The following is a 14,512-nucleotide window of genomic DNA, read 5'->3' as shown; positions in this document are numbered from 1 at the left end:
TCCGGTCCATTACGTCCCATCAATCCGCTAGCAGCGGCACCATTATTTACGGTGCCTCTAATTTCGGCATTGGCGCAGGCACGCAAATCTACATGCCAGCAATAGCGGCATGGCGTAAACAGGAGCTGAACACAAGTCAGGCGGACATGCAAATAACGGCCTATTGAAGGCTGAAAAGGAACTTACCGGCATGGAGGAAATACCGGCATTGTGAACCACCCGTAAACGGCCATGTGCAGTGTTCCCAACTGCCACAGGTGCACACAATCATCACAGGTGGAGGCAATGTAGACTGGGCCAGCACAAAAGGAGCACACCCCACCCCTACCCACACTCAGTCACACACCAAAATGATTCCAATACTAGTAGCAATACTGGGGCTGGAGGACATGATTGCAGTGGAACTCCAGCAACAACAACAACAACAGGCAGAAGGAGGGTGAGGCAGGTCCAGCATGCACCACCAGTGCAGGCAGTTGTACCACACAGGCAGCCCCCAATCCCTCGAATCAGAGCCAGTCCATTCAGCCTAACCCCTGAGCAAATCCACACCCTGTACCGTCTGGACCGGGACACCATCACCACCATTGTGGACATGATACATAACGACATTGTCAGCCTCATAGACATCCGTACCGTCATCCCGCCTCTACTGAAGCTGGTGTCTGTGCTCCACTTCCTGGCCACAGGCACCTAGCAGCACACAGTAGGGCAGATGCATGGCGTATCACAACCATTATTCTCACGGACGCTGAACCAAGTGCTCAATGCCCTCCTGAAGCACACAGGCGACCACATATTCCTACCACGGATTACCCAGGAGATCTCCAACACCAAAGTTGGCTTTCATTCACTGGCAGGCTTCCCAGGTTGCATCGGTGCCATCGACTGCACCCATGTTGAATTGGTGGTCCCACATGCCATTGAGGTAGTGTACCGCAACCGTAAGTTATACCACTCCATCAACGTGCAAATGGTATGTGACTCAAACAAGATCATCACACATTGTTGTGCCCGATTTCCCGGACCAACCCGTGATTCAATGGTCATGCGGAACTCCACAATACCACGCAACATGGAGCGACACGCAGGGCAACGATCCTGGCTACTCGGTGAGTTGCATGTCAAGCTCATGGCAGTGTGATGTGGGGAGATGATTAGGGGGAGAGATGCATACTTTACCTGGCTGAGATGGGGTGGGTGGAGAGATGCATACTTCACCTGGCTGAGAGGCGGGTGAGAGATGCATACTTCACCTGGCTGAGATGGGGTGGGTGGAGAGATGCATACTTCACCTGGCTGAGATGGGGTGGGTGGAGAGATGCATACTTCACCTGGCTGAGATGGGGTGGGTAGAGAGATGCATACTTCACCTGGCTGAGATGGGGGGGAGAGATGCATACTTCACCTGGCTGAGATGGGGGGGGGAGATGCATAGTTCACCTGGCTGAGATGGGGGGAGAGATGCATACTTTACCTGGCTGAGATGGGGGAGAGATGCATACTTTACCTGGCTGAGATGGGGCGGGGGGGAGATGCATACTTCACCTGGCTGAGATGGGGGGAGAGATGCATACTTCACCTGGCTGAGATGGGGGAAGAGATGCATATTTTACCTGGCTGAGATGGGGGGGTGGCATACTTCACCTGGCTGAGATGGGGGGAGAGATGCATACTTCACCTGGCTGAGATGGGGGGGAGAGATGCATACGTCACCTGGCTGAGATGGGGGGAGAGTTGCATACTTTACCTGGCTGAGATGGGGGGGAGAGATGCATACTTTACCTGGCTGAGATGGGGGAGAGATGCATACTTCACCTGGCTGAGATGGGGGGAGAGATGCATATTTTACCTGGCTGAGATGGGGGGGTGGCATACTTCACCTGGCTGAGATGGGGGGAGAGATGCATACTTCACCTGGCTGAGATGGGGCGGAGAGATGCATACGTCACCTGGCTGAGATGGGGGGAGAGATGCATACGTCACCTGGCTGAGATGGGGGGAGAGATGCATACTTCACCTGGATGAGATCGGGGGGAGAGATGCATACGTCACCTGGCTGAGATGGGGGGGGAGATGCATACTTCACCTGGATGAGATGGGGGGGAGAGATGGATACTTCACCTGGCTGAGATGGGGGAGAGATGCATACGTCACCTGGCTGAGATGGGGGGAGAGACGCATACTTTACCTGGCTGAGATGGGGGGGAGATGCATACGTCACCTGGCTGAGATTAGCTGAGAGGATGGACCATGCTCATACCCCAAAGCAGGCCAGACTGGACCTGACACCTGACACCTAAATGCAAGACGTAAGCTGCACTACTATGAAAATGAGGCAGTGCTGCAACCATTCCATAGCCATCAACATCTACACTGCACATAATCAGACCGCAGCCCCTGAAACACAATGTCGCGACATGCAGTTAGGATGGCCAATGCAAATGAGCGAATAACATCACCACAATGGACATGATTCCATTAGTGCGTACAAAGGAGTCACATGAGGCCAAAATACAGAATCTCACCCCTACACCACCACAGAGGTCCAGCACACCAGCATGGCTACATCAGGCATGGAAAGTCAGATCACGAAGAGTCTGGCTTCAACGGTGACAGTATAAAAGCATACAATCAACTACACATCACCTAGAACATGGGAACAACCAGCGTGGGCAACCACAGTGCATTAGCACTCATAATGAATAGGACACCCCTGCGCCCACTAGACGATGCCACGCACACCTGTCCATCAGATGAATTCACACATTGCAGTTACTTTGAGTAGCTCTATTCGTGCATGGATATGTGGATGCAAACAGGAAATGAATGCATGCTATTGTGTCATTGATACAGGTCACATTTGGTGTAACCACTTACACATGACCATTGTTGCACACATGCAGGTGATGCTGGCTATCGCTTGAAGAGGTGGCTCCTTACCCCTGTCCAGAACCCGCATAACAGGCTTGAAGAGGACTACATCGTGCACATACACGTAGTCGTGTGGTGATCGAGCAGACATTTGGGATTTTGAAGGCAGGGTTTCGCTGCCTCAGCAGGTCTGGTGGGGCACTCCTGTACGGGCATGAGAAGGTTGGCAAGATCATCATGGCATGTGTCATGCTACACAAGGGGCCTCATTACGACCCAGGCGGTAAGTTACCGCCTGGGCCGTGACTTTACCACCATGGCGTAAACTACGTTTACGCCATGGTGGTTGGCGGACTTACCGCCCCATTCCGAGTTTGGCGGGGCGGTAAGTCCCCAATCCCCATTTACCCTTCCCCATTCCCATTTTTGCCCCATAGGGCATAATGGGAGTGGGGAAGGCGTTAATTACGCCACCGTAAATTACGGTGGCGTAATTAACTCCATGGTCCCTTAGCGCCATGGATTTTAACACCTGCTAAAAGCGCTAAGGGACCTCGTACTCAGGCGGTAAGGGTCGGCGCTGTTTACGGCGCCGTAAACCCCTTACCGCCTGAGTTGTAATGAGGCCCAATATGTGCATCAGACGGAATGTGCCTCTGCCCCCTGACGTTGAACTGCAACCACCTGACAAGGGGGATGAGGATGGAGGAGATGGGGCTGCAGATCAGGGAGGTAGCGATGCACAGAAGGGACGTGCTGTGCGCCAGACTTTGAATAACCAATGTTTCTAACACACATGGATGCGGAATGTGCCATGGAGGTGGGACTCAGGGTACTGGTAGTGTCGGGGACATGGACACTGTACACTGTTCACCAATAAAGCACACATACACAATAAACAAAGACCGGTCATGTGAATTCTCACATCACAACAGGTGTATTGAACAAATAGAACATTGTGCACAAGCCCTCCACCCCACACACCCTCTCCCCCCTCCGTCTCACCCCTCAACTTCCCCACACACCCTCTCCCCCCTCCCCCCTCAATTTCCCCACACATGGTGTGCACTTGCATGCACCATTAGTCTGCAATAGTTTGGAGTGGCAGGCTGCACCTACAACCCTTATCCACTGCCAGCATCGGGTGGACCCCTGTCCGACCTGCGCAAGTTCCACACAGACCTACGCAGGGGGCTGGTCTGTGTGGAGCTGGCATTCGAGGAGGTGCCTGGTTGTTCGATCACCTGTGTGGGACTCAGGGCCTCCAAGGCTTCCACCATGCGGGTGAGGACCTGCCTCACAGCCAATTCGTTGCATATGGTTGTGGAAGTTGACTCAATGGCAGCTTTGAGGGATGCTGCACATTCCTTGAATTCCTCCCTTGCCTGGCCACATTCAGTGATGTGCTGGGTCATTAGCCCTGTCAGGTCCTCCTAGCGCTGTTGGATTACTGTGATTCCCTCTTGCCTGTCCCGGACACCGGTGGATGTCGAAGGTGCATGCGACATGGTAGCTGCATCATGGATGCTCCACGTGGGGCTGAAGCCCCCTGGCCATGACTCCACAGCAGACAGCTCATGGCTGCTGGCATTGTGTATGCTGGGTGGGAAGAGGGGGGGTGACTGCAGGGGGCCTGTTGCGGTAGGTGTTCCAGGTGTCGGACTATGTGCATCATCATCCGACACAGCTGCCTCTCCGATAGTACTGCTGGCAGTGGAAACCTGTGTGGTGGTGGCTGGTGTGGGTGCTGTGGTGGTGGCCCTTTTGCACATTGGTGCTGTAGCTTTGTGGGTTGTGTTGGGCTTGTGAGTTCGTCCTGGCTTGACTCTTCCGCTTGATGTTGAGGGCCTGTTTTCTCCCTCCGTGCCCCTGGACTTCTTCGCTGGTGTCGCGGGATGCTCCGTGGGGCCCTGATCATCACTGTCAGATTGTGTGCCTGTGGGGGACCAAGAGAGGGACAGCATCAGTGATGGGTCTACGTGCATCAGGCAGGCATTGGGGTAGCTGCAGTTCTATGGAATGGCAGGTTTTTTCGGTTGGAGTAGTGACATACAGGTTCTTGCCTTATGGGTGGGTCATGCAGGTATGCGTCTGGGCTGACACATGTATGGGGTGCATCATGCATGTGGACGAGATGTTGCTGTGCACTGCCTGTAGGCAGGGTTGCGTTCATGTGTCTGGTGGCGCCTGCATTGCATCATTTCACTGTCAGTTCGGGGGACATCTTCATGGTTTGCATTACAGTGGTTTATTTGGAACATTTACCTGCATCAGCCGATGATGGGGCTCCACACTCCATATCCCCCACTCCCTCGATTGCCTCCATTCTAATGGTGCTCGCACACGTCTCCTCCCAGGGAGTCATCTTAATGGGTGAGGCACCTCCGCCACCTGTTGCCATTCCCTGGCTACGGTTTGCTGAGATGATGTTCCGGACGCGTAGGCGCAGGTCATCCCAGCGCTTCCGGACATCTTCTTTTACTGTGCGTGGGGTGGTGCCAACCGCACTCACTTTACGTGCCACCTCCGCCCAGATCTCTTTCTTACCCAACAGTGCAGGTCGACGCATATCATTGGCAAAAACAACCTCCCCATTTTCGGCCAAGGTGTCTGCAAGCATGTTAAGCTCTTCTTCGGAGACGCGCTCCTTGCGCAGGTGCGCAGCTCCTTTTTTCAGTGCCTTGGGCATTCTAAAATGCTGTTGGTTGATTTTGGGACAGGTGTGGTGGTGATGTGGATCCTGGGTTCAGAGGATGGCAATGGATTGTGTTTTTAAAGATGGCCGCCGTGATCTTTCCCGTTCCTGTGCGATGACGCTATTTCCGGTCCGCCTATTTACGGTGACCGCTAATGCCGGATCCATGGATGGCATTGGTGCTATCTGCGCATCTCTCGATGCCGCTAAGGGCGATTTTTGGGTCTTTAGCGGCGTGGCGGTAAGGTCGTTACTGGCATGGCGCAAAGCTCGTGCCTGCAAACTCATAATAGCTGTCTAGTAGCAGGCTCTTTGCTACACAGACGTGGTATTTGCTCCATGCCGGTAAGGCCAGTTACTTACCTCCAAACTCGTAATGACCCCCATAGACAGCAACGTTCCTTATAATACTCATTGGTTACATTGTAGATGAGGTTTTATTAACCTGGTGGCTTATGATATCCAAAATATTTTTTTGAACTTATCAGCTCATGACAAATTCTCGTCTTTTAGGGCTGGACAGTTCTTACAGGTATGTCTGCTATACTCATTTTCTTTTGTCATCAGCCATCTCCATTTGAGTTTAAACAATTTATCTTGTTGAAACAATACATTTCTTCCATTGATATCCTGATATTTTCAGGAGATTGAACTCTGTGCTTCAGATATAGGGTAAAGCCCACATAGCATTGTCTTACTTTTTTGATTCGCTTCACATTGCAATATGAAGTTTTATCCAACTTTATGAGTTCACATGGGACTTCCTTTGACTTGCATTTGTCTCACACACATGGGTGAAATTTAATTAGGAACACAGGCACCTTTTCATTTGGATGATGAGACACTCACTGGTGGCTTTTAGGGTGATTTTAGTGGCAAGTCAGCTGGTTTGATGCTTTCTCTCTTTCCTTAATAGTTCCACGAATTTGGTACAAAGTGAATCAATGAGATGACATTTCCAACGATGATTTTGAGATTCATGGTGAATATGTTTATTGGATATACTCTCCCTCCGATTGTGTAATTCCATGTTTTTTCTTGTTTTTGTTCAATTCACGCAATCTCCCGCCTCAAATATGGTATGTTTGGTTTTGGTTTTTGATAATTGTTCCAAAACTTTTGTTATTATTATTTGAATAAATGTATGATTTTGTATTGTTTTAATGTATCAATCAGATGCTCAATCATTACGACTTCGGCGATAGCCGTCGGCGCGGCTGTTTCCTGCCAGAGTCGTTTATTTACCGGCGCACCGGAATGGGTAATTACCGGGTCATTACAGCCCTGCCAGACCTGGTATTTGCCCATTCCCGGGCGCCGGTAAAAAATGCTCCCAATAGGGCTCAATGGGAATGGGGAGGCCGGATGCACCGGCACTGTTCAGAATGGTGCCGATGCATTTGCCATGGTCTGCTTGCGGGTGCCGGTCTGCCCGCCAGACAAGCTTACTGGTACCATTGTTACTTTACCGGCAAGCTTGTAATGAGGCCCCTTGTTTTGGTTGTATGCCTTATCTATGTTTTCCGCTTGATAATTCACAGCCTTGAGAACGACCAGGTGGTCAAAGCACGTGTCGGCTGTTCACAACTTGGAATAAATACCTGACTTTATTGAATTATTTGTTTTGTATATTGAAATCCATATTAATAGTGAATCATTAACCGCTTAACCATTTATTTCCTGAGCACGCGTCACCATCCCAGATTCCAATTCAGTTGCTTACTGTATGCATTTACCTCCATCTTTTAGGTGACGGTAATTGCACTGTGATTTTGGCAGAATTACCGCTGATTTTTTATAGTTTTTTGTTTTAATTTGTTCTTGGCTAAGAACCTTTTTAACCTTAAAAATATCACATACAAGTTTAAAATATATATCATTCATTTAATTTAATCCTATAAAGTTTTCATGAAAAAATATAAAGAACAAAGAAAAGAGAAAATAAATCAAAGCTAAATATATAAAAATCTTTAAATAATGTACAAGTTAAAAGATATCCGTCATGTTACATCACATTTCTTCCAAGTTCAAACAATTGATAAAATGCAAAACTGCCAATCCAAGTGAGGAAGAGTCACCACCCAGGCAAGATCTCCAAAAGAGCACAGGATCGAGCACCACTAATTTACAAATTAATTGGCCCAAATGGAGATATCTAACTTCACAAAGAGCAGGAAACGATATTACAATATGTTGAAGGGTCTCAAGTTCATCTACATTCCTGCAGAACCTACAGGAACCTTCCTGAGAAATAATATGTTTATGTCTCAATAAGAGCTCCTTAGTGGGTAAATTAGATCTGGCCTTTGGACAGGGGAATACACGAAAATTAGGTGCCGATACCCGAACTGTTTGTTTCATAGAGACCGATTCAGTGAAACTATTCCCTGTGACACACCAATCCCATTCAAACAGGGCTATCTTTATCTTATGTGGGGTGACTGTTAACTCTACTGCAGTCAGTGAAATATCTAAGTCCTCAACTTCACTCATCGCCTTGACCAAGCAAGATGACACCATCCTGTAAAACCTCTCAAACAATGTGTTAGGGGGAGGACTTCAAATCTTATTAAAAAAGGCCAAGTATGTCCGGGTAGCCGTAACACGCACATTACTTAAGCCCAGCTCATAGAGGATTGAAGCTGTGGGGACCACATTACGAATATTCAAGACTCTCCACCAGGTAAGGCTCTCAAGTTTACTCAAGAGGTTCAGCACCCACAGCTGCAGAACATCAATATCATGAATGAGCTTTGGGACAACTTTCCCTCTATAAAACCTGATCAAAGGAACACATGAAGCAGTGATATGTTTTTTACCTGGAATCCCAATAATTTGAAAACCTGACTAAATTATGTACGTAACTTTCTCCAATTTTGAGCTTTCAGGGAACCACTGAAAACCTGCATTTTTCCTTTTAGATTTAGAGAGAGTCCGAATGTTATTTAAGCTATGTTTATTTTTAGGAAATTTGCTAAGGCAAAATCATGAAAATATCTTAAAAAGACGCTGTAGGGCAACAGTATGCAATCTAATAAAATAAAATAAAAAGAACAGGAAAAAATTGCAATTAGAATTGGTTTGGTTGATCGGTTAATCCCTTGTGATCTGACATCTTGATGTGCCATACACCTCACTACAGACTCACATATACACTCTCAATTATGTTCACATGCTGAAAATCCATGCTATGTAACACTAGTGCCACCTCTAATGTTGATTAACTCTGCATCTGTGTTGTCTGACTCTCTCACCAGCATCTCAAAATACCCAAACATTAAAAGTGTACCAATACCACAAAACACACGTTATACCAAGGTTGCAGAGCAAAATGAGCATTTACCTGCAGATCGCTTTCCTAATTTACAACACATGAAAGCTGATTCGCTTGTACTTGAATTAACTTGGTATTTTGATCAATCCACCTAATAGCCAATGAGAAACATGGAGGAGATATGTTAAGAGTCTCACTCCCTCAAAATAATACAAGGTGCTGTCCTCTATACCCAAAAATAACCTACACTTACCAAAATGGGAAAAATATACAAATCTGTTGCCTGCGTTCCGGATAGTCTCTATCTTCTATGTCTTGAGACCGAAAGAAAGTGAACTTATCTTTGCTTTGATACTAACTCCAGATTCATTACCCATTTAAATCTCTTATATCCAAAAAAGTGTTCCTAATAAAACACAAGAAGGTGGAGAAAAAGCAATAAGAACCTGCATGTAATATCTAAGTCTAAAAAAGGGTCAGAAATCAAAAGGAAAGTCGGGTTATTACAGTTAATTGCCATTAGATGACCACTCAAGTGTGTTCAGATCACTCCCAGAGATGTGCTTAACACCAGCCTTGTCAGTTCGCATGAATACTCTCTGCAAATCCTTCCGATCCTGAATATGGCCGGCAATGAACATGGTTAGAATATCTTTGAGCCACAGGGTCCGCAGGGCTTCATTCCTTGAATATAGTTCATCAAGGGGCACACTTTAGAAGTGGCTATCATAGGGCAAACACCAGAGTGTGACCCAATAAGCAGTGGGCAGATGCTTGCACCCTCAGAACCTGTAGCCTACCAGCCTTTTTCATCCTCATTGCTATGTATATTTTGCAACAACTATTGATACAACTGCATCTCTGCCATGTCCATAGAATTTATGTCACAGCAACCCCACAAATCAGCTTCGGACAAGGAGGCCACAGTTTGAAATATCTCTCTCGATGGTTGTGGGGCTAAAACTACTTGGCGTTTAATAGCAAAATACTCATGGCATTTTGAGACATTGTAACTTTGCTTTTAGAACTGCCGGGTTGCTAGGACAAGTTGATCGCAAGCATAATCTCTTCATAATGGAAGCCGGGTAGCACTTCCTGCATTCACCTCTAGTGTCTTCTTGGTGTTTTGTTTTCAACAACACCATCTATTCCACTTAAGGGTGCAAGCTTCTTCTTGCAATAACAACTAGAGCCCTCCAATGGAACAGGATCAGGATCTTTTAGGGAAACCAAGACAACAGCTGTGCAGTGTTGACACGTATTCAATACTCTCAGTTCAATTACTACTAACAACATCAATTGACTTATTGATGTTGAGCTGTTGAGTCATGATTGTTGATATGAGGGTATTACTGTTATTCAAGTTCTGTTGTGGAGATCAATGTGCAGGACTTGTTGGTTCTCCCCATTATGTTGTTATTAGTCACTTCTAGAGCACATGCGACTGCCAAAGGGATTCCCAATACTGACCACCGAGAAGAACAGATCCATACCCTCTCTCCACTACACAACTATAGGAAGAATGTGGTCTTCAAAGATCTCCCAGAGAACTGGTGATCCTCGAGACTTTTTAATGGAATGGATCCTCTGATGCCTGTTCAGATTTGAGGGGCGACCAAAGCTTTTCTTGCACTCTGTGCACTTATATGGCTTCTCCTCAGTATGGACCCTCCAATGGCTTGTCAGGGCTGAGGACTGATTAAAGCTCTTGTTGCACTTTGTGCACTTGTAGGGCTTTGCCCCAGTGTGGATCCTTTCATGGATTACGAGAGCAGAGGAGTGACTGAAGGTCTTCTTGCACTCTGTGCACTTATAGGGCTTCTCCCCAGTATGGACCCTCAAATGTTTTATCAGTGCTGAGGACTGATTAAAGCTCTTGTTGCACTCTGTGCACTTGTAGGGCTTCTCCCCAGTATGGATCCTTTCATGGATTATCAGAGCAGAGGAGTGACTGAAGCTCTTCTTGCAATCTGTGCACTTATAGGGCTTATCCCCAGTATGGACCCTCAAATGGCTTATCAGGGATGAGGACTGATTAAAGCTCTTCTTGCACTCTGTACACTTATAGGGCTTCACCCCAGTATGGATCCTCTGATGGCTTATCAGAGTTGAAGACTGATTAAAGCTCTTCTTGCACTCTGTGCACTTATAGGGCTTCTCCCCAGTATGAACCCTCCAATGGCTCATCAGGGCTGAGGACTGATTAAAGCTCATCTTGCACTCTGCACACTTATATGGCTTATCCCCAGTATGGTCCCTCTGATGGCGTCTCAGATTTGAGGATTGGCAGAAGTGTTTCTCGTGCTCTGTGCACTGGTAGGGCTTCTCCTCAGTATGGAACATTTGATGATTTATAACATCAGACGAGGGCTTCACCGCAGTATGGGTCCTCTGATGCTTGCACAGATCTGAGACCTGTGTAAAGCTTTTCCCACACTCTGTACACTTATAGGGTCTCTCCCCCATGTGGGATCTCTTGTGTATGCGTAGACCGGACCTGTGAGAGAAGCACATCCCACAAACTCTGCAGGAAAATGCTGTCCTCTTTATGCGTCTCCTCGTAGACGTGGAGGGCACATGGCTCCCTTGAGAGGATGTCGATGTCTTCCCAGGTTCAGTGGAATGGCATTCCCCATCTTCTGAAGTATTAATCACATTCCTTTGTATATCCAATCCTCTCGTCTTCATTTCCAGATTCTTGGTTTCGGTAGTTTCATCCATCTCTGTTGAAAGAAGCAAAGGATTCATATCATATTTACGTCATCGTAAATCCATAAGCACAATAGAACTATTGCAGATCTATGATATGATATGATATGATATGGCATTTATAACGCGCCTATACACAAGTGTTTCAAGCTTTCAAGGATATGTTCCCAAATCCTTTTAACACATTGTGTGACTTTCAGAGTTGCCCTGTCCATCCAAATAAATATATAATTTCTGGGAAACTCTAAATAACATGAAAAGGCATGGATGTAAATGGAGGAATGTGTACAACAAGTGATGCTCTTTACTTGTACAACCCATCCCACTTCGTCCTGTAGTCATTTCCCTCTTTTTAATGCACTCCAATTTCGAATTGCTCCTTCCTATTAAGGGTTAGACCATTTTTCTCGAAATTCTCATTGGTTTTGAGGCTTCTGAATGCAGCTTTCTCCCATCACATGATATGTTGGACAGAGCCCATAACAACTGTGGTGGCAATTTACAAATATTTGATGTAATATTTGATGTAACAGGTGGTAAAGACTGTACTTCTGCCCTCTATAAGGCAGAGTAGAAACACAGAGCAGCGCAGCCAAGATTCTATATTGTTGTTATCTATAGAGGAGCAACCAAGGCTTAAGCTCTCAGGAGGTGGTGCAGGCTGGTTCTTAAGTACAGTGAGTCCCCAGGCACCCACAAAGGAATGTCCACACACTATGTTATGCGCTAACACTGTTCTTTATATAAAAATAAGGTTCAGAGATAAATACACAATTAATTTGTACTCTGGCAATTCTAATATGGCAATGGGCCTCATTACGAGTAATGCAGTGGAGGGTTAACAGCGCCGTTAACCCTCTACCGCCCCATTACGAGGTCCACTTGCGGGACTCGCGAGTGGACCAGGATTCTAACAACGGGCCCATAATTAACGGGCCCGTTGTTAGTATCTTCCCCATTCCCATTGAGCCCTATAGGGGCTCAAATGGGAATGGGGATGTGCCGGGTCCGGCTTCTTTGAATGGGGAAAATCCGGGCCATCCAAGGTCGGAATGGCCCAGTATTTCCCCATTCAGGCAACCCGGACCCGGTACCCGGTATTGGGATAGCCATGCCGCTAAAAGCGGCATGGCTACCTCCATACTTGTAATGAGGCCCAATGTCTATGTGGTACCACACTTAGCTTTAGATTCCTTTAAAATGCATCAACTGCTGACAGTTATAATCGCATACAAATCATGCATCAAGGTGTAACCGTATAAATCATAAGGAAGGAAGGCAGGTTAGGTTAAACAATAGCAGAATGCTTTCTTTAACTACTAAGACAACATTCTGAGTGAGGATCCCCCACCAGGGCAACCTGTAATGAAAGCCCAGTCCACTAATGTTTAAAGAGTCTTGTTTCCTGGTAAAAGGTTCAACTACCCCAATGTACCTGAGATAGAAGAGTTTCTTCAACTGTTCCTCGACGGATCCCTCAAGGGTGGACTCCCTTTAAAGCAGCAGCCACAGGGCGTCGAGATTCCTCAACGAAACGTGGAACACTGGCGTCGAGACAGCAGCTTTGACCTTCGCAGTGCTTTTTGATGATTGTTCGTGGAAGTCCTGGGAAGATGAGGTGTGCAGTCCACCTCGATGCAAAGTGTTTGGTGCCACAAACAAGACTCAGTGATGGATGTAGGACCAGTAGTGGATGTTGGGTGTCCGGAGATGCTTTGGCAGTCCTCTGGCTTGTCAGTGGTGTAGCCGCAGCACATACCTCGGATTGCTTTGGTGCTCGGGACTCGACCACGGGCGGGACCTCCGATCTTCACTCCGTCAGTGTCTTTGTGGGCTTCAGGTGGTGGGAAACCCACTGTGAGACTTTCCTCGGTAGCCGACGACCTAGACTTCCTCTGGTGGGACAAAACAGTTGACGGTGATGAGAAGGGAGCCCTCGTTCAAATGTTCTTAGGCAAGGTGGAGCTTTGCTGCTCTGGTCATCGAGTAGCACAGCATCAAGGTATCCCTGCTTTTGGGCGACACACTTCGCCTGGCTTCCAGTGGTTACAGAAATCTTCTGAACCCCGGTAGACAGCAATGGACCTTGATGTCATGAACCGCCGTCTGCGTCCCTTCTGGACTTCCTGGTCCCTGACCCATAGGGGATTGAATACAGTGATCCTTCCAACATGGCCGCTTGAAACGGGAAGTTCCTGGCCAGTCTCTATGCTCCACGCTCTACAAAACAGACACGCCCCGCGGCTCTGCGCATCTCAACGCTACCGCTTACTGTAGTCGGACGTGTGTTGCCGGAGTTCGTTCGGGGCTCTCTTTTGATTCCTTGTTTCCGGTTCCTTGAATTCCCCCATCCTTCATTCCATTCCTGTACTTTACCTCTGATCTTCCTGGATTTCTTCCGCGCTCAGATCACGGCGTTCCATGCCTGCAAACATCATTCCTTCTTGGTATCCACCCTGGACTTCTGAACGCTCCCGGAAGTTGGATAGCGAACCTCACACTGGAATCCGAAGACCAGCATTCAGGTTTGTAAAAATCCCGGACCATAAGAGAGAAGACATCCCAGAAGGTCGCAAGCAAACAACATAAGCAGGTGAGAAGGGGAGAGACTTGTGACACTTGATGGTTTTAAGGTCCTGGCTCTTTACTTCAATATTCTCGCTGGACCCCTTTTCCGGTTGTTAGGCAGAAACCTGTGCAGTTCCCTCTGGGACCACTGCAAAAGATTTAAGACTACAGGTGTTTGGCAGTAAACCCACTTGGTAGCAGTCTGTACCACACAGATTCACTTGGTAGCTGTGGCTGAGCAGTCAGACTTCCCTCAAGAAGAGTTAGGCACTATACAGAGTATTCACAATAGGTCAAGAGAACACTATAGAACAAGTTAACGCTGACCAGGGCTTGGTGTAAAAGAGAAATCATTATTTATTTAAAAACCACATCTAGAAAAACACACAGGC

The 14,512-nt window shown here is 47.3% G+C and overlaps 1 protein-coding gene across 1 annotated transcript in view; it reads right to left on the bottom strand.

Moving 5' to 3' along the window:
- Window positions 1–14,512, bottom strand: part of LOC138568906 (uncharacterized) — a 513,515-nt gene that overhangs the window by 133,291 nt on the left and 365,712 nt on the right. The window contains exons 6-7 of the mRNA XM_069646685.1: window positions 10,356–11,566; window positions 5,140–5,614 (exon numbers count right to left, since the gene is read on the bottom strand). Coding sequence (XP_069502786.1) covers window positions 5,140–5,614; window positions 10,356–11,566 — 1,686 coding nt within the window. The remainder of the gene's footprint in view (window positions 1–5,139; window positions 5,615–10,355; window positions 11,567–14,512) is intronic.

This window comes from Ambystoma mexicanum, chromosome 2q (assembly GCF_040938575.1).
Source record: "Ambystoma mexicanum isolate Mex_15411 chromosome 2q, UKY_AmexF1_1, whole genome shotgun sequence".
Lineage (NCBI taxonomy): Eukaryota > Metazoa > Chordata > Amphibia > Caudata > Ambystomatidae > Ambystoma > Ambystoma mexicanum.
This window is presented reverse-complemented; position numbering and strand designations above follow the sequence as displayed.